General features: G+C 53.2%; 1 protein-coding gene across 4 annotated transcripts in view; it reads right to left on the bottom strand.

Annotated features, from left to right (window-relative positions):
- The window catches only part of NTNG2 (netrin G2), a 49,661-nt gene that overhangs the window by 3,223 nt on the left and 25,412 nt on the right, over positions 1-21,026 (bottom strand). For 3 of the 4 annotated variants that reach the window (XM_036394168.1, XM_036394169.1, XM_036394170.1), the window contains exons 4-6: positions 11,882-12,054; positions 10,254-10,280; positions 276-443 (exon numbers count right to left, since the gene is read on the bottom strand). In XM_036394168.1, the coding sequence (XP_036250061.1) occupies positions 276-443; positions 10,254-10,280; positions 11,882-12,054 (368 nt within the window). Of the gene's footprint in view, positions 1-275; positions 444-1,898; positions 1,974-2,421; positions 2,488-3,116; positions 3,168-4,176; positions 4,252-6,078; positions 6,148-8,227; positions 8,408-10,253; positions 10,281-11,881; positions 12,055-21,026 lie in introns of all 4 variants that reach the window. The other variant, XM_054516980.1, reaches the window with a different exon arrangement.

Here is a 21,026-nt window from a genome sequence, read left to right as displayed (position 1 = left end):
CTCACCTGTGTAGACACTTACACACTCTCTGCTCTCACCTATGCAGACATTTCCTATGCTCACCTACACAGACACTCCCAGACACTCTCCCTGCTCTCCCCTATGCAGATACCCCCTGCTCTCACCTATGGCAGACACTCCCAGACACTCTCCCTACTCTCACCTATGCAGACATTCCCTGTGCAGACACTCCCTGCTCTCCCCTATGCAGACACTCTCCCTGCTCTCCCTGCTCTCACCTGTGCAGACACTCTCCCTGCTCTCTCTGCTCTCACCTATGCAGACATTCTCGTCGTCCAGCTCGGCGGAGCTGTTGCGGTAGAAGCCCAGGCGGCAGTGCTGGCAGTGCTGGCCCCGCGTGTTGTGCTTGCAGCTCACGCAGGTCACCACGTTCAGGAAGTCGATGTAGCTGCAGCGGTTGGAGTGGCCGTAGCACTCGCAGTCTGTGGAGGAGAGGAGGGGACAGCTGGGGACATGGGCATGGAGTGGCTTTCCCTGGTGCTGTGGAGGAGGGTCCTGCCCGAGGGAGTGCAATGGCCACTGCCAGAGCAGGGCTGGGGTGTGCTGGCAGGAGGAGTGCACACAGCTCTCCACCACCATGGGGGGATCAGGCTGGAAATCATCACTCAGAGAGCAGAGCAGAGTCTGGGTCCTGGAACCTTGGGGTGTGGGCAGGCAGGAGCCAGCCCCCTGCAATCCCAGGACTTGGTTTCTTTCAGAAACTGCATGTGGAGGGGAGTCAGGTGTTAATTACAGAGCTGCCTTGTTAGTGACCAGAGCCGGGGTTGGCTCTGGGGAGGCTGCAGGACCTGTGAGGAGCCCTGGCAAAGGCTCTGCCTCGCTGGGAACAGTGGGATGGGGCTGGCAGAGGTGCTCTGGTGGAGATGGAGCTGCTGTGTGTCCAGATAAAACCTCACAGCCTCTCCTTTTCCCTCTGTGTCCCTTCTCAGCCCCTTCCTGTTGTACCTGTCTGTTCTGAAGGCTGCTGGCTCTCGGGTTAAATGTTTAAAATAAGCCTATGCAAGGCAGTGTGGCTTGTGTGGGATCCTTCAACAGCTGTGGACAGGTGTGTGGAGGTTTGAACCAGGGCTTGCCTGGCACAGCACAGCCTGCAAAGGCTGCTGGTGGGGTGGGAGATGCCACCATCACTTGGCCAAGTGCCCTCATCCCCAGGGCTGGCCTCTCTCAGCTGTGGGCACGTGTTAGAAAACAATCTGCGGGTGAATTTGTACTCGGGGGGATTGGATTTTGTGCTTCTTGTGTTTGCTTTTTGTTACCATGGCTTGGGTTGGTGGAACCCAGGTGCTGGATCTTACTGAGAGTGTGTAGATATTTGAGTTTATATAGTGAGATGTGCAACTCAGGAGAAAAGGAGTTGTGGCCCAGCTGGCCTGGTCAGGAGGTTCCCAGCCAGCAAGGACAGGGAATAACATGAGCAGAAACAGCCTCAGCCAGGTCTGAGCTTTCAGAGCCTTTGGAGCTGGGGCTGTGCTCCAAGCAGGACGTTAAACACTGAAGGATGGCAGGGAAGGGTGTGGGCTGGCATGCACATGCAGCTGGAGGAGGAGATGTGATCAATGACATGATGACCAGGGAAGAAGGGGCAGGGCAGAGGTTTCCCCATGGTTCACAGCTGCCTGAGGAGGAGCTGAGAGTCTCTTGTGATCTCTGTGAAGTAACTTCTGCTTCATCAACTGATAATCAAAGAATTTCAGCTCAAATGCTGCCTGCTGCAATTCCCAGGTGTTGTTTCAGACTAGGGAAGCACTGCTACACACAGCCTACAGCTAACCACGGCTCAGATAGACCCTCCCCACCTTCTCCATGTCTGATTCTGCAGGACCACATCACCTGAGTGAGGTCAGGAAGCCCTGGAGCTCCTCCCTCCCTCTGCTTACCTTTGTATGTTTCAATGGGAGCCACTGGGCCAGAGTTTGGTTTGAGCCGGATGAGTTTTGAGCTCTTTGAGGATGCTTGAGAAAAATCAGAGAAAGGCTTTTTCTCCCAGCTTGGCAGCACCCCGTGCCCTCCCCTGCCACGAGAACAATGCCGAGCCAAGAGCACCGTGCTGGCAGCACTGGCATCCATTTCTGCAGCTGCTACATTTTCCTCTTCCCCCTCCCTTCCTCAAAGTCCTATCCATGCATTGAGTGTTCCATGCATCACTCGATGCACAGCACTGCTGCAGAGCTGGGAGCAGCTACTCACACCTGCCCCCTTTATGGGTGCCTGCTGGTGTGGCTGGGGATAAGGATCTACAATTCACAAACCATTTTTTACTGGCCACGGAGGCCAGGCCAGCTGGCACCCAAAAATCTGCCGGGAGGACGAGTGCCACGGAGGTGGCATCTGGCAGGGGTTGCTAGAGGGTCCTGCAGGGCAGGTGCTGCTCCACGCTGGCCCTTCCCCAGCAGCACATACCTGTCTTTTTCTTGTGCTTCTTGCCTGCAGAGTGTGCTGTGCGCCCTGGTTTGCTCTTCGGAGCCGCTGCGCCGGAGATGGAACAGGTCAGAGAGCTGTGCTGGGAGGGGGCTCCAGGGCCACGTTATCCCTTCCCTCAGGGGGAAAGGGCTGTCCCAGCTGGAATGGGCTCCCTGGGGGTTGTGCTGCCCGCACAGAATGACCCAGCCCTGGGGGTAAAGGCCGCCAAGCCTTGGGAGGGTTTGTGCTTTCTCGAGGCCAGGCTGAGCAGCACTGGGGTCCCACGGGGTGTTTGGAAGTGGGGTCTGGATCCATTGGATTTTTTGTGGCGTTTATGCCCTTGCAAGTGCTGGGTGGCCAGCTCCAGCCACCTGTCTTGGTCACATCCTCACAGTGACAGTGGTGGCAGGAGGTGGCCCTGCTCCCCATGGGCTCAGCCATGGTCAGGGTGCACCCACTCCTGTCCCCAACACCAACCCTGAAGCTGCTGGTCTCCAGGGCCCTGCTGGTCTCCATGGCTTTCCTTGGCCCCAAACTGCCCAAAAAGGCCTCCCTGGGGCTGGATGAGCTGATCTGGATGCTCTGAGTAGGAGATTGTACAATGGGGGCTTGTGCTGAGGACAGCTGGGTGTCCTGGCCTGTGGCACTGGGGGAGAAACCTGCCCTGTCCCACTTGGGGACAGGCCTGGCCTTACCTCTCATGCTCTCAGGAGGCTCTGGTGGCTTCAGCTTCTCTCCAAGTGCTGCTGTGTTTGGTAGATCATCACAGGTGGCATCAGAGAGAATATCAGATTTAAAACAGATCCCCCCTGGTTTGCTTGGCAGGGTGGCAAAGGGACACTGGAAGCTCTAGGCAGGTGTCTAGGCTGGGTCACTGGAGCTCTATCTGGTTGAGGATGTGCTGAAGCAGGAAGGAGAGACAAAGTCTCCTCAAATTTAGCATCTCTAAGTGTGAAGAGAGGCAGGAAAAATATTCCTAAGGGGAAGGTGTGGGAGCTGCTGGACAGCTGAGTGTTGGCATGTGGTCCTGGCACTGCCCAGGCACAGAGAGAAGCCAGATCTGCAGAGCACTGCCAAGGCAAGGCTGTCAGCCCTCCTGGCCCCTTGGTGTAGCTCCATCCTTGTCACTGCAGCAGAAGCAGCTCTGCCTCTCTGTGAGCCCACACAGGCCCGGGATGCCGGGATCTGCACAGGAGGGATGCTAAAGCCTATGGCTGGAGTGAGCTACAGCAATCTCAGGTGGGAAAGGGGAGCTGAGCACCAAGGGCAGCTACCAGAGCGTGTGTGTGGTGGGAGCCCTGAGGAGGAGCAGCCTCAGACTCAACTTTCTCTCTTCAGCCAGAGAAAAACCTCCCAAGGCTCCCACCCAGAGCACCTCAGGCAGCCACAGAGGAGCCTGAGCCAGGAAATGCCTCAGAAGGATCTGAACAACACAGGCCCATCCACTCACAGGGAGATTCTGCTCTACAAACAGGCTCCAGCCTCGGGAGATGACAGGATTTCCATGATCCCCTCTGTTCACACCAGCAGCAAGCTGTGAACAATCCCTTCCACCACTCACCCTGCTCATCTTTCATGTACAGACTCAACCCCGAGGCTCAGCCCAGCTGCGTGCAGGGCACAGACCAGCCCCGAGCTCCTTGCTGGGCAGGAGGAGGAGAGAGCCATGGAAAACACAGATGCAGAGCTAGGAACTACAGCACTCTCTGAGCTGGTTCTCGCTGGCAGGACCCAGCTCAGCCCTGTGGCTCCTACCTTGTGCTCCTGGGCCAGCCTTGGCTGGGGGAGAGCCCACCTGCAGCGGGGCAGCTGCGGACAAGCCGGGGTAGTCTTGCAGTGATCAAAGGGAAAATGGTGTTACTGGGGGAGCTGGAGTCCCACAAAAGCCCTGCAGCATTCCCACAGGGAGGCAGAGCCCCAAATCCAGCGCCCAGCCCTGTGCCATGGGGGATGAACTGTGAGGGGCAGTGGGTGCCGAGCTGCCCTGCGCTCACACCTGAGCCTGCGCCCCTCTGCTCTGAAACAACAGCACACACACCTGGGATGGAGCCACCAAGCCCTGGTTTCCAATGCCAGCCTCCACACCCTCCTTCAGGCTCTGCTGCTCCCTCAGAAACACAAATCAAAGAATTTCCAGCCACCGCAGAGAAGTTGAAGCAGCAAGAAATTGTGTAGCTCACTTGTTTGGTTTCCCTGCAAACCCTCACCCCCACTGGCTCCATCCCCCTCCCCTGCTTCTCAATATTGGTAACAATCTTCAGGTTTGCTAGAAAACAAACCAGGGACTAAAAATTTTAAAAGCCATATTATTAATTTCAAGCTCCAGTTGGGTAACATAAGGAGGAGGAGGAAAAAAAAAAAAATCTCTTGATTCTTGCCAAGTTTCAAAGGACAAACCCGCGTAGGAGAGAAATGTGATTTCCCAGCTTCATCAAGGGGATGATCAACAATACAGAATAAAAAAGAAAAAAAAAGATTATTTTTTTAATGACAAGCTCTAAGAGAAGGTGATAGACATTGTCCTTTTCAGCTGGAAAGTGGAAACCAATTGATATTAACACGGTGTTAAAGAGAATATGAAAAAATCCCTGTGCAAATTGGCAAGGGTTTAATTAGAGTCACAATAAAAAACAGCCCTGGAGGCATTTTGCTTTTTAGTCATTCACATACACCTCCACTCAATCGCATTTACAGAGCCAAGAAAATTATTAATGCTCATTATCCTGAGAACCTTTCCCTTTGTAGCTCTGGGCCATAATGGATAGTTTTACATTTTGAGAGGGGGAGAGAGACACATTTTGCCCCAGACCCACTTCATAAAAATGGGAAACGATGGGCAGCTCTGATGGAAATTGCTGTTCTTGGTGGCCTTCTGAGGAAGTGGAATAAATTGAACCAAGAAGTCAGTCACATTCCATAGCAAAAACCACTGGGGCAAACAGTGCTGGAGGAGTGGGGGAGCAGCCTGGAAAAGTCCTTCTCAGGGATCCCTTTCCTGCAGGACCTCCCCAAAGCCAGGCTCTCCTTGCTCAATTTCTGCTGGAGCTTGTGACCACCTAGCAGGGCCCTGTTTTTCCCAGAGGTGAACTGGCACTGCTGAGACTGCCATGAACCAGAGGGAGGAAAATTGAAACAGAAAAACAAAAAAATCAAAAAGGAAAAGTTTGGGGTTTTTGGTGTTTTGGGTTTGTTTTTTTTTTTGCTTATTTTGAACATGGGAAAAAATGTAACAAATGGCAAGGAAGAAGTTGACAGGTTTCAAGGAAGGCTTTGAAATAACAGAACTGCAGAAGGCAAAGGAGAATAGCACCTAATTCATCCTCCTGAGGGTAACTCTGTGATTTCTCTTCCTTCTACCCACTTTGGCAGCTTCCCCTGCCTGCAGACCCCATGCCTTGCCCATGAACTCCTCCCTCTCTCCCCTCTCACCAGGCACAGAAAGCATCCTACAGCCTACAGCACGACCACAGCTCCACCTTGACCACGAAAACACCACGAGCAGCCAAAGGAAGCAGATGTCTAGCAGCTCCATGCAACCCAGAGACAACCCAAATCTAATCTACTCCTCTAAGCCTACGTGCCACGCTGCTCCTGCCGAGCTGCACCCACTGCTGTGCGGAGGAGAAGGGAAAAACACGCCGGGCTGCCTTCAGATACCTGGGTTTTTCTGTGCTTCTGTCACGGGCACTGAGGCAGCAAACTCAGAGGCTGGTCTGATGATGCTTGCTTATGGGGGGAAGCAGAAATTCAGAAATTCAGAGGGCAGAAGGCAGTGTGTCAGTTAGGGGGTGGAAGAGCGCAGGAATGGGACGGCAGGACTGGTTTAAATGTCTGGCTTTAGAGCAAGGAGGGATTTTAAAGCTCCTAAAATTCAGAAGGGGGGGTTACAACAGAGTATCTCACTTTGGGATTCTGACCCTGTCTGGCTTTAGAGCAAGGAGGGATTTTACAGCTCCTAAAATTCAGAAGGGGGGGTTACAACAGAGTATCTCTGTTTGGGATTCTGACCCTGCTTGGGCGTCACCTTCTGCAAACGTGCCCTACCAGGAGTTCAAGGGGTCACCTTTTTCACAAAGGGTTTCCCTTGGGGCCCAGGTGAATTAGATCTGCAGGCCCTTGGGAATGCCATGGTTTTAAAGAAATACTTTCTGTTTTTCATGGAGGAGGAACATCTCTGGCCAAAAGCAGATCAGAATTCAGCTGTGCCTTGATTCCCTGTTGCTGGTCTGGGGCACAGAGTGGACTTTGGCATCAAGCCCCTCATGCTGCGCAGGTAAGAGCAGGTCCTTGAGATGCTGGTGGCCCTGGCTGCCTCTTCTGTGGAGCAGCCCCTCTGGGACACCATCCTGGGGTAGGACCTGGCTCTGCAGGAGCACAGATGGGGATCTGGATGGGGTGAGGAGTGAGGAACTCAGGCCTGTCTGTATCAAGCCAACAACCTGGCAGCTGAGCTGCAATTTATTAATTTTGTCCCTTGCCATCAGTTAATGAAAGCAGTAGGAAAACATTTTCTCTGCCCAGGGAGCAGGTTTTGGGGAAGGGATAAACCCTGAGATGTCTCTCAGGTGCCTCAGAGCAGGCTGGCAGGAGAGGTTACCCCCAGCACCCCAACTCCCCAGAGACACTGTCCTGCCTGTGCCAGAGCTGCCACAAAGGCAGAGCACTGCAAATCATACAAGAGACACACCGAGCAGCTACCCACACGAACACAGCAGAAAACAGCCCTAAAATGTCACTACAGGTGAGCATGGATAAAAATCAGATCAGCCCAAGTGCATTGTGTGGATGTGGATGTGATCACCTGGCCCTGCTGGGGATGGGTGAGCTCCATGCTCACCTCCTCCTGCACAGGTGGATTTGGGAAAGGAGCTCTTCCTAACAGAGCTGAGCTTTGCAATCTTTTTCCAGGGTCACTCCAACTCCATGGAAGTTAGACCTAAACCCTGATTAACTCCTCAAGCAGGGTACTTCCATGAATATATCTATATTTGCATAAACATGCAATCAAGCTTCCTCATCCCTTTGACTGGCTTCTGGCAGCTCCCCCAGACAGACTGTTACTAACATGCTGTGGGTGTAAAACGTCCTCCTGGGAAATATCAGGCCCTGAAAGCATGGCAAAGGGAGGAATGCATGTCTAATTCCCCCATGAACAGCTTAAAAAAATGTCCTGCTGTTAAGTTTTATCTGCTCATTTCCAAAAGACAAGGAGAAACTGCTGTCTCCTTGTTCAGGGGAGGAGGGAAGGAGGAACCCCCAGAAAAAGGACAAAAGTTTTCCTCCACTGGGAGATTTCAGAAATTAGGAAAGGATGTTTCTGGCACGTGTGTGAGCTCCAGCCCTGCACGCTCCTGGGCTGCTTGGACAGCAGCCACCTGGGGAATGCTGGAATTCTGCAACAGGAAAACTGCACCTGCAGTACATCCATGGGTTTGGTGCAGGACTGGGACAACCAGCAAGGACAGGGCAAAACCTGTGGGCTACTCTGGGTCTGGTGGCAAGAGGCAGGAGGTCAAGGGTAGAGCAGGATGGGGTACAATTCCCCTCTCGTTACAGAGAAATACGTGGTTTAGATTTATCATGGATCAAAAAACTCTTCATTGCCTTCCTGCCCTGCTTGTCACAGAGCTGTGAGAGCAGCTGTGCCAGAGACAGCAGCAAACCAGAGCTGCCTGGTGGAAGCAGGGTGATTTTTATCCATGTCCCTTTATCATCCTACAGAGCAGAGACCCACGGCCACCAACACAGCAGCTGAACGAGGAGCGGAGTCCTGGCTCCTGAGCGGGGCAGGGAGCGTGGCACCCACCTGGCTGGGTGGTGGTGGCTGGTAGGGGGGTGCTGCTGCTGCTGCTGGTGGTGGTTGAGGTGGTGGTTGAGGTGGTGGTGGTGGTTTTTGCAGTGGTGGTTTTTGCAGTGGTGGTTTTTGCAGTGGTGGTTTTTGCAGTGGTGGTTTTTGCGGTGTTTACTCGCTGCGGCCGCTCGTACGCTGACAAGCAAAGAGAAGAGTTGGGAGGCACTTACTGGGGGGGTGGTGGGTTTCCATGCCAGCCTGCACACAGTGAGGCTGCCGCTGCTGCTGCTGGCCTGGACTGGTGACAGATTTCTCAGCGTGGTCACAACTGGGGCACCGGCAGGATTAAGGCGGCGCGGCTCGATGAGGCTCCCGCAGCCAGGGCGTGTGTGTGTGTGTGTGAGCAGGGGCTGCAGCCTGGGGCTGTATCAGCTTACTCTCTTGGTGCAGATATTGGCTTAAATACTTACAGCTCCATCATAAACTAATTGCCAATTAAGCTGAAAGGGGGAGATGAAGGCACATCTGGGCAGGGATGGGGTGAGGAGCGGGCGGGAGGTGCCAGGGAGCCCCCAGGCCAGGCCGTGCTCCCACTGCCTGGTGCCCACGTGCCCAGCTGTGCTCCATCCCCTGCTGCCACCCCTTCCCAAATTACCTGGCACCCTCAAAGCCAACCAGGACCATTGGCACCCTTGTTTCTAGCGGCACCGTTCAGATTTTGGGATGGCTGGGGGTCAGCAGAGCCCCCGAGGAGCCAGGAGTGATCCCACCCCAAAGCTCCCCACAACAACCTGACTAAAATAACACTGGGACACAAATTCCTGCTTAACTTACACCTGCTGCCCTCCTGTCCTTGTTTGTCCCACTGCTTCATGCAGATTATCGTGCTTAATTTCATAATAGCCCTGAGCTAGTTTAAATACTTAATTTAGGTCACTTCTAGTCTCCTATGTGGGCTAAATAATCTCTCCTTAACTGGCCTTGGACATAAATCCCTCCTGTCCTCCTCCTGCACATCACTCCCAGCACCCTCCCGGCTTCCAGGGAAACAAAAGTGGCGCTGAGGATGCCAAGCTTTGTAAATGGAAGGGAAAAAAGTTATCACAATGGTTTTGAAGACAAAGGTGAAGAATATTTTGAGCTGTTGAAACATTTATTTCTTAAAAATCCTGAATTACTTAAGGGAGACCTTTAATTTTTAATTGAAAATTTCAAGCAATTCACTGCTAAAAATCTAAATATGGTTCATTTACCCAGAAAACCTGTCCTCCACTATTCTATTAGGCGCATTTTTCTTAATTGCATTTGCATTTCCCTGAAACGATTTCTCCTCCAATTCTTCCCACTTGCCTGCAAACCAAAGAACTCATTATTCATTCAGCTCCCTGATTTGTTTCTTCTGGAGGGGCACTCTGCACCACAACACTCAAACCCAGGCTTCTGCTTACCCAAAACTCCAGGCTCTTTGATATCAAACTACCTCCAGCTTTGTTAAATAAGGAGCACTCTCCTGCCATCAATCTTGCAGCAGAAATCCCTGCTGAGCTCTGCCTTTGCTGCTGACACCTCACAGACATTTGTTCATATGCATACACGTGTACATACAGATGTACACTCACTCTAGATGCTTTTTTATTGATAGCCCAAGGTGACCCAGACTGGGTTCTACACCAAATAATTCACACCCAGCTCCTTCTCAGAGCAGAATTCTGCAGTACTGGGGGGCTAAGGGGAGGGGGACTTCACAGCCAGCACTGGTGATTTTGAAGAGTCTTTTTTTATTTCCTTTCCAGCTGCCATACTAACGAACCTCATGGGGGGAAACCATGCCAGAGGAAGAGGCAAAATGAGGCTGCTGAAGTCAGAGGAAGAAAATATAAGACTCTTTGACAGGACAGAAAATGAGGCACAATTAGGGAAGACTTATTGCCTGGAAAATGATAATGGATAGAAAAATAACCATATTTTTTTCCTAGTGACATCCACAAGGATCATGCACCGAGGTGTTAAATGCCAGCATTTCAGTCAGGGTTTTACTTACTGCCAAAGGCTGAGCCTGCAGCTGCACCTGCAAAAAACAAGAGGAAGCCCAGTCACTGGAAGCAGGACACCATCAGAAGATCACACAGACACACAACGTGGGACTGAGCAGCAGCTAATTAGTGGGGGCTTGCTCACAGGCACATCAGTTTGCTGCTACAGCTTAAAAGCTGCTTTTGTCAAAGCACAGGAACAGCCAGACAACGCTGTCTGGGCTCCTGGCATCTCAAGCCTTTCACCTGGGGAAGGAAAACCAGCCTGGTCCTTGCTGATAGGTTTTGCTGTTAACCATTTCCTTGGGCTGCTGCGACAAAGGACAAGCACACAGGAGCACTGGGCTAAGGACAGGCTTTATGGTCTGAACAATCACAGAATCACAGGATGAACTAGGCTGGAAAATACCTTTAAGATCATCTAGTCCAACCTATGAGCTAACACCTAAACCATGGCACTGACTGCCACATCCAGTCTGGTTTTAAACACATCCAAGGGCCTCCCTGCTGTAACACGTGGGTGAATCATGGAAATTCTCAGCTCTGAGTGAATATAAAGCACAGTGATGGAAGAGGCAGGGCCAGCAGGAGCAGAGGGCTTCAGAGAGCTGCCTCTGGAGCAGAGGAAGAGGATGTTGATGTGGGGAGGAGGAAGCAGCAGAGAGAGTTGGGTGGGGAGGAGGAAGACAATGACAGATGGGAAGAGAGATGAATGGGAGAAGGAAGAGCGGAGGAAAAAGGGAAATAGGAAGAGACACAAGGAATGGAGGGGAGGGAAAGAGAGAGAACAGCATGTCTGTGCCTGTCAGCACCAGAAACTCTCCCAGGCTCCTTTGAAGCAATGCAGCTGCTTGGTGGGAGCTGACAAGCTTGTTCCCTTTCAAAGAACCTGCTCGTCTACCAGGCCTGGCACACACAAAACATTCCTGTCACGGCCTTCGGAGCCTGAATTTCAGCTTTGATCATCTTAAAGCACATAAATCTTTCAAAAAATTTGGGGGGAGGGAGAGAAAAGATTCTCTTTGGTAATGCTCAAAGCTGCTGCTTGAAAGGCTGGAGTGGCTACTGTGGCTTGGTGACATTTAAACAAGTTTGCTAATGTGGAGTGGACAGGAGCCCAGGAGGAACCAGCCCATCTGTGGCGCCTCCTGCCCCAGTTCCCGGTGGGAATGCATCCTGCATCTCGTCTGTGTGCTGCCACCGCTGTCAGAGCCGTGTTCCTGCAGCAGCTGGAGGAGGCTGGGGCTGTGCAGGGGCCACCAGCAAGCACAGACAGCATCCAGAGAGCAGCCAGCACTCCTGCAGCTGAGCAGAGCCAGCCCACAGTGCTCAACAACACCTTTGTCAAAGGACAATAACTGGCATTGCCCCGAAGCCATGGTTATATCTCAGCCTAAGGTCATCATCCTTGTTGTTGACCATCATTAGATTCACCACTCCTCTGCCAGCAGCCAGCACATCACCCCTGCATCCACCAGATCCCTTCAGTTCTCTGCGTACCCAGACAGGGCAAGAACCCATTTCCCTTTGGAAAGCTGAGCATCCTGCCCTGATTCGAGCTGGAGAAGGACAAAATGAGCTCCTGCTCCCCTCTGTGGGTGTGGTGCAGCCCAGGGCAGGGCTGCAGGTTACTCACATGCATTGGGGGACCCGTTGGGGAGAGGCAGGTAGGAGCCTGCTCGCCAGGACCGGGAGCGAAAGTTCTTCTTGCACTTGCCACAGTCCTGGCCCGTGGTGTTGTGCTCACACTCACACTGCAGGCTGCCCTCTTTGAAGGTGCACAGGTTGGCGTGGAGGTTGCATTTACACCTGGAGGAAGAAGACAGGGGAGAGCTGTCAGGTGTTGCTGCTGCTCCTGCTCGCCTCCAGCACAGTGCTGAAAATGTGCTGAGGCCAGGCTGGGCACCCCTTCCCTGCTGCTCCTGCAGGATTTTCTCACTGAACTCAGCAGTTTTCCCCAGGTGTCTGGTGCTGGGGTTCAACGTCCACCTCCTCACCCAGGGCAGATCTGCAGCCTCTCATCCAAGATGAGACACCTCACTCCCACTACCTAGCTGAGGAGCACAGCCTGTTTGATGGCAGGTCAACATCTGCAGCTAAAACAGCAGGAAGATGTCCCCCACATGTCAGGCTGTTACAGCAATCTGGGTAATGACCTCAGATGGAGGTTTTGACTTGGAGACAGTGTCTGGCTTTGGATGGAGGAGCTGGGCTAACCCTGGTGGCACTCAGCCCTTGCCCCCTGTGCACTGTGCCAGAGCCAGCAGCATTTTCTGGGCACATTTTCTCCCGTGATGTGAGGCTGCCCAGCACAAACCCTCCTCCCTCCACGCAGCACAGCCCCAGCCTGCTGGGACCAAAATAACACAGACAACAAGCCACCACCAGCATCCACCAGCTAGTCCCCCCCTCATCAGAGAAGGCAACAACTAAAAACGCTATTCAGCAATTTGCAAACATTAAGAAACTTTTAATGAGCTGTAGTGCAGTATGCAGGGAATAATTATCTCTGTGCACAATAATTCCTGTTGCTCAGGCTCCGGAGGTGACTTGTGCAGAGCGCAGAGCCTGAGCCCATAACTCACACGTGGCTCTGGTGACTCCTGGGCCCGAGCTGAGGCCATCAGACAGAGACTTTGGGGACCAAAACATCTCATTTCATTCCAGACAGCCGATCCCTAACCCAGCCTGACGGTTTTCCCTGCTTTGTGCAATAATTTACACTCTCAGAAGGAGAAGCATTAGAAAACAGTAATTCTGTGCCTTCTGTGCAGGGGTGGAGAAGTCTGATGGGGCAGCACTTCCTTTTACAGGGCTCAGGAGATGCAGAGCTGAGGGAATGAAACAGGAAACATGGCCTGCTGCTCCTTGTGCTCTGTCTGCACTGGGATAAACAGCCTGGATTAGGCTGGAACTGGGAGTCTGGTGCTGATGCTGTGCATGCCCCCCACTCCTGGTGCCTCTCCCCTCTCCCTTGGAGCCCCCCAGAAGCTCCCCAGGCACCTGCCTGACCCCCTGAGGCCGCCTTTGCCGTGCTCTCCTCACGCATGGCTGGATAAGCTGACCTCATGTATGATTTCTTCCTTTCCTCTCCCTCCCCTCCCTGTCCTTAATTCTAGCAAACCCCTCTCAGAAGCTCAGCATAAGCTGGATGAACAATCTCTCCCCGTCTTACAACCCTGCCCTGTGTCTGACCAAGCAGAGGAGGGAATTTTGCAGCCTGTAAAAGGGAGGGAAGAAGAAAACGTGGCTCAGGGAGCAGAGGCAGGCTCAGCGTGCTCCACTTTGTGGAGATGCAGCGTCACGGCTGGCAGCACCAACAGCCCTGCTGCTCTGGGGCTGAGCCACCAGCCCACAGCCAGGGCAAGGAGGTGGCTTTGGCTGGTGCCTGCAGCCAGGGGGGATGCTGCATTTCACATGCTGCTGGTCCCCTCTGGCTCTGGTGAGGAAGGGCTTGGGCTGAGCTGTGGCACAGGCGCTGCCCAGCCCCGGGGTGCTGCGGAGCCTGGCTCTGAATTATTCAGTGTCCACACAGCCTGGCCTCCTTCTCTCGCTTCAAAAGCAGCAGACAGAGCAAAGCAGGCAGGGATAGTGTGGTAAAGCAGGTTAAAGCAGGTCAGAGCCTCACCACTGCTGCTCTGGGCCCTGCCTGAACGGGGTAACAGCTCCGGGAGCTGCAGCTCTCCTCCCTCCTGCTCTGATGGGGTGAGGGGATGGGGCAGCTCCAGGGCACAGCCTCAGCATCCCAGGGGGGGTTTAGGAGCCCCAGGGGAGTGGGTGCAAGGGTGGAAGGGACTGTCACAGCCCTTGTTTTCCCTGAAGTTTGGGATGAGCTGGAGGGCGGTGCTTGGCTCCAGCGTTTGACCCTGTGAGTCACAGACCAGTCACAGCGGGTACATCAGCCCTGGGTGGCCACAACCTGGTCCCCAGGGTGGCCTGAGGCAGCTTCAATCATGTGTGGCACATCCTTGCTCCTGGCAGGAGCCAAGCAGACATGTTGGGCTGCTTCTGCCTCCGGGAGGGGCAGGAGGGTGAGACCCGTTCAGCATTAATCTGGCTCCAGCTACAAATCCTCCTCCCTGCAGCAGGACCTGGCCTTGCTGAGGCATGGCTGGGTGCAGGAGGGTCCCAAGGCTCTGCTCCTGCACACACAGGAGGGTGCAGGAGGGTCCCAAGGCTCTGCTCCTGCACACACATGGCTCCCTTGCTGCTGGGGAGGGCTGGGGGCCCAGCACCAGCTCCTGGGACAGCCCAGCTGCCTCCTGCCCAGTGGGATGGGGACAGGGAGGAGATCATGGGTGTCCCCCAGCCAGGTGTGACAGAGCACTGCTCTTCCCAGGGGAGACCCTCGCTTCCTAATTGGTGTAAACAAGGCAAATTGAGTCAATAGGAAGCAGAGGCAGCGTTCACCTCACCTGCCTGTGCCTGGGTCACTGATTTTTCTCACTGCTGGGCCCTTTGCCACTGTGCAAAAGTTTTGTTTTCTGAAGAATCAATTTTACCAGGGAATTGCTTTCTGAATTTGACCTTTGAGGATCATCAATCTAAGCAGGGAGCTGTAACCCCAGCAGGCTGACCCCACAGCACAGCACTTTTCAGCCCAATCAATCAGGCTGCATTATTTAATGGTGAACAGCTGAGCACCCTCAGCCAGCCCCATTTTGGGCAGAGGCTTCTGCATCCTGCCCTTCCTGCAGCTCAGGCTCAGTGGATCAGCTTCAACCCCTTCCTCAGGCTCCTGTGCCTCCTCCTCTGGGCCCACAGCCCAAGGACAATGGTCTGTGCCTGCCTTTCCCCAGCCAAGACTCAGCTGGTGGAGGCTGGAGTAAATGGCATCAGCCCAGTCCCCTGGGTGGGAGCTGCTCATCCTCCTCGGCGCCCAGCCACGGCAGGAAGGAGAGGATGAAGGGAAAGGTTAGGAGCTGCTTAGCAATGAGGCTTAAAAATCAGCAGCGGGGCACACACCTGCTCTGTGTCCTGCAGAAGGGAGCCATGGCCCTGCTCCAGCCCCAGGGCTGCTCCAGCAAAGTGCTGGTTGCAATATGGTCTCTCTGGCTCTGGAGGAGATCTGGGGAGCTGGGAGTGTTTCTGCTCCATGGCTCGTGGGTCAGGGCTGTGCTGACAGTCAGCATGGGTGGGGAGCAGCCCCAGCAGGATCCGCAGCACCCTCGGGCACCAGGGACACCCACCCTGGCCCAGGCTGGCAGGAGGTCACACCCTGCTCTTGGCATGCAACAGAAACTGGCTCACGCTGCTCCCAGCAGGAGTGGTGGGAGCAATGTGTGCCCCAAGATGTTACAGATTGCACAAAGGGGTATTTATGAGTTTATTTTAGTGCAGGTCATCCAGCTCTCCTCAGAGTGGTGCAGTGTGGTTCTGATGCTGCCAATGCCTCCACCAGGGAACATCACGGAGCTTGGAGCACTGAGGAAAGTTTACAGGAAAGTGTCCTTTTTTTCCCTTTCTTTTCTTCTTTGCTTTTTTTTTTTTTTTTTGGTTGTTGTTGTTGGTTTTTTTTTTCAGCCATAAAGAACACTTTTCTGCAATTCTCCATGTCAGCATCCTGGAGGTCACAGCAGTGAGCTGCTGGAGAGGTGTCTGGTGCCAAGCCCACGTGTGAGGGAAGGAGATACCCACACACAGGAAGGGGGTGACTGCAGCAAACCTGCAGCAAACCTCCCTCTGTGCTGGGAGTGGGAAAACAGCCCCCTTTCCCGGAGCTTTCATTAATAATGACTTTTGAAGTAATTTTAAAAAGCCATCCCAGCCCTTTGTTTTCCTTCCAAGGACTCTTACTTGTTTCAAAACCCCTTTTCTGTCCTCAACCCCACTTGCAGAGCAGAGAAAGGCAAAGAGCATCTCCTCATCCCTCTGCCTTCCTGCAGGGATGGGGCAGCCTTGGGGTGTGGTTGTGTTTACAGGGGTCCGAGGATGAGGGAAGAGACAAGGATCTGACTTTGTGTTTCAGAAGGCTTGATTTATTATTTTAAGATATATATTATATTAAAACTATACTAAAAGAATAGAAGAAAGGATTTCATCAGAAGGCTGGCTAAGAATAGAAAAAGAAAGAATGATAACAAAGGCTTGTGGCTTGGACAGAGAGTCCGAGCCAGCTGACTGTGATTGGCCATTAATTAGAAACAACTAACATGGGTTAATCAAAGATTGTTGCATTTTATAGCAGCAGGTAACTATTGTTTACAGTTTGGTTTTGAGGCTTTTTAGCTTCCTAGGAGAAAAAGCCCTAAGGAAAGGATTTTTCAGAAAACATGTCTGTGACACTGGGGTGCTGGCACCCCCTCAGACCCGATGCAGTGACACTGCTGGGGGAACTGATGGCTGAGGACCTTGAGAGCTGCTCCATCTCCTTGTGCCTCTTGCCCAGCTCCCATGAGACAGCCCTGACTGCCCTGAGCTCCTCAAAAACCCCAGACATGGAGCAGCAGAAGGTCACCACCTCCCCTGCAAGCCCCTCCAGCCCATCCTGCACCCTCCTCTCCAGCAGGATGCTCTGCATGGCCACAGGGATGCTCTGGAGACTGCTGGCCCCATCCTGCTGGGTTCCAAACCATCGCACCCCTGTCTTTCCTCCCCCTGGGCTTGGCTTTGCCCCCTGCTCCCTTTCTGCTGGGGAGAGGCAGCTCGGAGAGCCGCTAATGACTGCCGGCCGGAGGAAGGCTCCTCAGAGCTGCTTTCCCCTGAATTGTTTGCTCTCGCTGTAATTGATGAGCCTTTAATGAGTCTCACGGGACGATGTGTTTGAAGGGAGCTCTTTCCTCGCTGTCCCCAAGGAAAAGGATGTTTCAACTGATCTGGGCTCTCGGGGAAACATGAATAACTCTTCTCCATCTCCCTATTGTCATCCCCAGCGCTGCTCACAGCACGCCCAGCCATCACTTACCCACCTCTGCCGGCTCTTTTGCAACTCTTTTGGCAGCTCAGCAAAAGCAGGGAGCAAATCTTTTGGGCAAAGCATAACGGGTGCTGAGCTTGGATTGTTTCTGGCCCATCTGTGCGTGTGGAAGCAGGTAAAAATAGCTTCTAATGGCTGGGCCATGGAAGAAGCACAGTCCCTTTGTGGAGAGCATTTATATCAGGATTTGCCTTGCGGGGAGATCGCTCTGGCAGGGGTTTGCTGTGGCCAGTCCTGGAGCAGGGCTCAAGGGATGAGGATGGCAATGGTGGCTCATCCCAGGAGCAAGGCTGGGAGCTTCCCTGAGCCCGTGATCCAGGGGCTGAAGAAGAGAAAAAGCTATTTTAACATGTTGGTTTTTTCAGCTTGAACCAGGGTGAGAAGCTTCTGGCCTTCACTACTTTGTGCAGAGCCAAAGAACTGAAAAATGCCTGAGTTAGGTCAGAGGGTTGTGAGCAGGTTGTTTTCCTTGTGGGTTTTTACTTTTGGTTGTGTGGTAGGGACGGGTGAGTCCTCCCAGCAGGAAGGAACCCTCCTCGCTGCCCTCTGAAATGATTTGAGGTTTGGGTTACAAAGATGAGACAATTTAAAAGATGCCAAAGTGGAGAGCACGCTGGCTGGCTGTTCCCATCCGAGAGGCTATTTATTTTAAATAAGTTGACACTCACCAGCTGTCAAGATCCTGCTGACTGGTGGAACATTATTTATATTCAAAGCTGCCTTAAAAAGCAAACACAAAACCAAACTTCCCCATTAGGGGGTAGGCCAGCAGAAGGGAGGAAGGGTGAAGAGGACATAACATGAATATGTGAACATAAATATTTGCAGAGTAATGTGTATAAATGCTCTTGGTTTTTCTCCTGGAATGCAATAATGCTTGCAATTGAGTTCATTGGCCAAATTGAATTTGGGCTCCTGTAGAAGTCTCTTTATATTAAGTGCTTTAACATACATCACCTTCTCAGTCTATCGATGAAATTCTATTATCCGCTCAGGGCCGGACACAGCTCGGCAACAAAATCGGAGGAGGAATAAAACCCTTCACAAACCAAAGCCAGGAGCAGGTAATAGGACCTTGGGCATCTGTCTCTGGCTATCGACAAAGTGTCAGCAGTGTCTGGGGGAGGGAGGAGCTCTCTGGGCTTCTCCCTCCCTCCCACTCAGAGTTTCCTCCCCACCTTGCTGCAGTGGGAGTCGAAACCTTTGCAGGACTCCAGCAAACAGTTGCTGCACATTAACTTAATTTAACTATATGACCAAGAGCAAGGTTTTGCTGGAACTCAAGCTAATTCCAGCCTGGAGGAATGCCAGGGAGGCTCAGCCATCCAGCTCCAGCATGGAGGCGAGGACAGGTCCAGGAACACTGCTGGCACAGGCCTGGCTGTCCTTGACACGAGGATGCTGCTGCTGCCTCCTGGGACCCAAGTTCTGTCTGCCAGGAGCTGCAGGAAGGAGCAGGGATGGGCACAGGCAGTGCTTGCCCTGGTTTTCGTGGTCATCCCAAAGCTGCCAAGTGTGGGCAGCAGCTGGCTGAGGGCTGCAGGGGTGTTTGGATTGTTCTGGGGGGATGTTTGGGCGAGCCTGTGGCTGTTCTGGGAGTGATGCCCCTGCACTGGGATGGAGCAAGCTCAGCTGGGGAAGCCTCTGCTCTCACAGATCATTCACCCCAGGTCCTGCCTGTTCCTCTTTGGTGCAGATCCCACCCTGCTCCTCAGGGAGAGATGTTCACCAGCTACCACACAAAATCTGGAACCCTCAGCAAGAGACTCTTCCACAGACCAAACCTTTTCTCCATTTTAAAGACAGCTTTGCTGGAGAAGTCAAGATCAGCTAGAAGGTCTCCCACAGTAGAGCCAGAAGAAGGAATGTCCAGCCAGGGCAAAGCAGCTCAGGGGCAGCTGGGATGTGCTTTGTGCTGGCACCCCTGGTTGAGCTGAGCTACAGCCACAGGGGAAGTGCACTGAGCTGCCTTCATTGAGAGAGGGAGGCAGTGACCAGGAATTCATTCATCTTTAGCAGCAATGCAGCATCAATCACATCTCAAAACTCACCACAAATGCAGAAAAATACATCCCCTGCATGTGGGTACCACTGACCATTTCCAGCTCCTTTTATTGCAGGAGGTGCTTTTGGGGTGGCCTTGGTCCTGCGGGTCTGGAGTGCCTGATCCTGGCTGTGGCACCAGGATAACAGCCTGGCCAAAGCTGTTCTGCTCCACCAGCACCAACTCTCCAAGTCATGTGGAGAGAAAATCCTCCTGGAGAGCATCCATGCAGGAGACTGCACTGAGAACACACCAGGGGAAGAAGCAGGGAGCACAAAGGGCCTTTCCCTTCAATTTTTTGGTGTAAGGAAAGCCTAAGAAGAGCAATTGGAGGAAAGGAAATGTCACTTCAAAACCAGAAACCTCATCTTGCTGGTGCCTCTTTGGCCTGAGCACAGCCTGAGAGGAGGTTCTGTTCCTTGGAGCTGCTCAGTGATGAGGGATGCTCCCTCCTCCTGCCTTCCTCCAGGGACTGCTCATCACCAGCAGGGTGGACAGACAGACAGACAGTGCATGCACTGGGGCAGGGCAGGACAGAGGGGAGAAATCCTAATAACCAGCCTAAAATTGATTCACTTCTGCTCAATCTGATTTCTCCTAACTGGATCCACATGTCCTGGCCATGGCACATTAACTTCAATTACAGCTTATTAATGTCTCCGTGATGGAGCGTGCCCTGCTGAGCACGGCGCTGACTGACGTTCTGAAGGGGAGGAAATTACTCCAGAGAGACCCCAGAGTGCCATGGAAGCACAGCCAGTGGCTCTCACCACAGCCCTGGCAGCCAGGGAAAGCTCATTCACCCGTGCCTGAGCTCGCTGCTGCACCGAGGAGAAAATTAAGCAGTGAATAGAGAGATCTGTGGGGAAAAGTCCTTCCACTTCCCTTCCCCAGCCTGCCTGGCACACACACAGCACACAGACCAAGGGCTTGCTTGTGTCTATTCCTGTCCTGACTCTCCTGCATCTCCAGTTACTCTGCAGATCAATAGGGACAGGATGGGAGAAGAAAGGGGGGGGGGGGGGGGGATAAGAAAAGAAAAAGATACTGAGAATAAAGAGAGTAGAAATAAACTGTCAGCCATGAGCAGAGAGATGGACCTGGCTGAGGCTGTGGGAGGAGGAAATGCAGGGGAGACCCTGAGGGAGCAGCCCACTGTCCCCATGCCCAGGAATGAAGCAGTGACCCCTAGGATTCACCAGGTCCTCTGGCCTACAGATAAGGGAAGGCAGAAAACTCTTTCCCCTTGTCCCCATGTCCTTTGCTCTCTTTCTGCTTTTCCCAAAAGCTCTGGGAGATAGTGGTGAGGGGTTTTCCTCGGTGTGAAGCTGAGGTGTGAAGGATGGGGGCCAGGAATACATGGACTGAGGGTTTCTCAGAAAGCTCTGAACCCACCAGGTAAGGCTGCAGCACAGGAAAACACCTGGGCTCGTGGTCTGCTCTGAGGGCAAAGTGTTTTCTCTTCCCTTGACCATGAACTCCAGCTGGAAATGAGCTGCCAAGTGCCTCATCACCCTGAGGGCACTGCCAAAATCCCGGTGTGGTACAGGGACACAGGCAATGTCACACAACTGAGGGCACCCCCTGCCCCACACTGTGGCCAGGCACAGCTCCTTCAGCCCCTGGGGCTGCTCACTCTGCTCTCCAGGTGAAATTTTCTGGCTGTGTTTTGCCCTTGACCCCTCATTTCCTCACAATCATCTTCCTCTTGTTTCCATGCCCCCTATAGTGGATCCCTAACACCACCCCACTTTTACCCAGGCACTTTCCTGCTGTTCCTCCACCACGTCCTGGAAGATGCAGTGTGTGTCCATCCCCATC

The sequence above is a fragment of the Molothrus ater genome, chromosome 20 (assembly GCF_012460135.2).
Source record: "Molothrus ater isolate BHLD 08-10-18 breed brown headed cowbird chromosome 20, BPBGC_Mater_1.1, whole genome shotgun sequence".
Lineage (NCBI taxonomy): Eukaryota > Metazoa > Chordata > Aves > Passeriformes > Icteridae > Molothrus > Molothrus ater.
The sequence above is the reverse complement of the archived record's forward strand: the minus strand, read 5'-3'. Positions and strand labels throughout refer to the sequence as shown.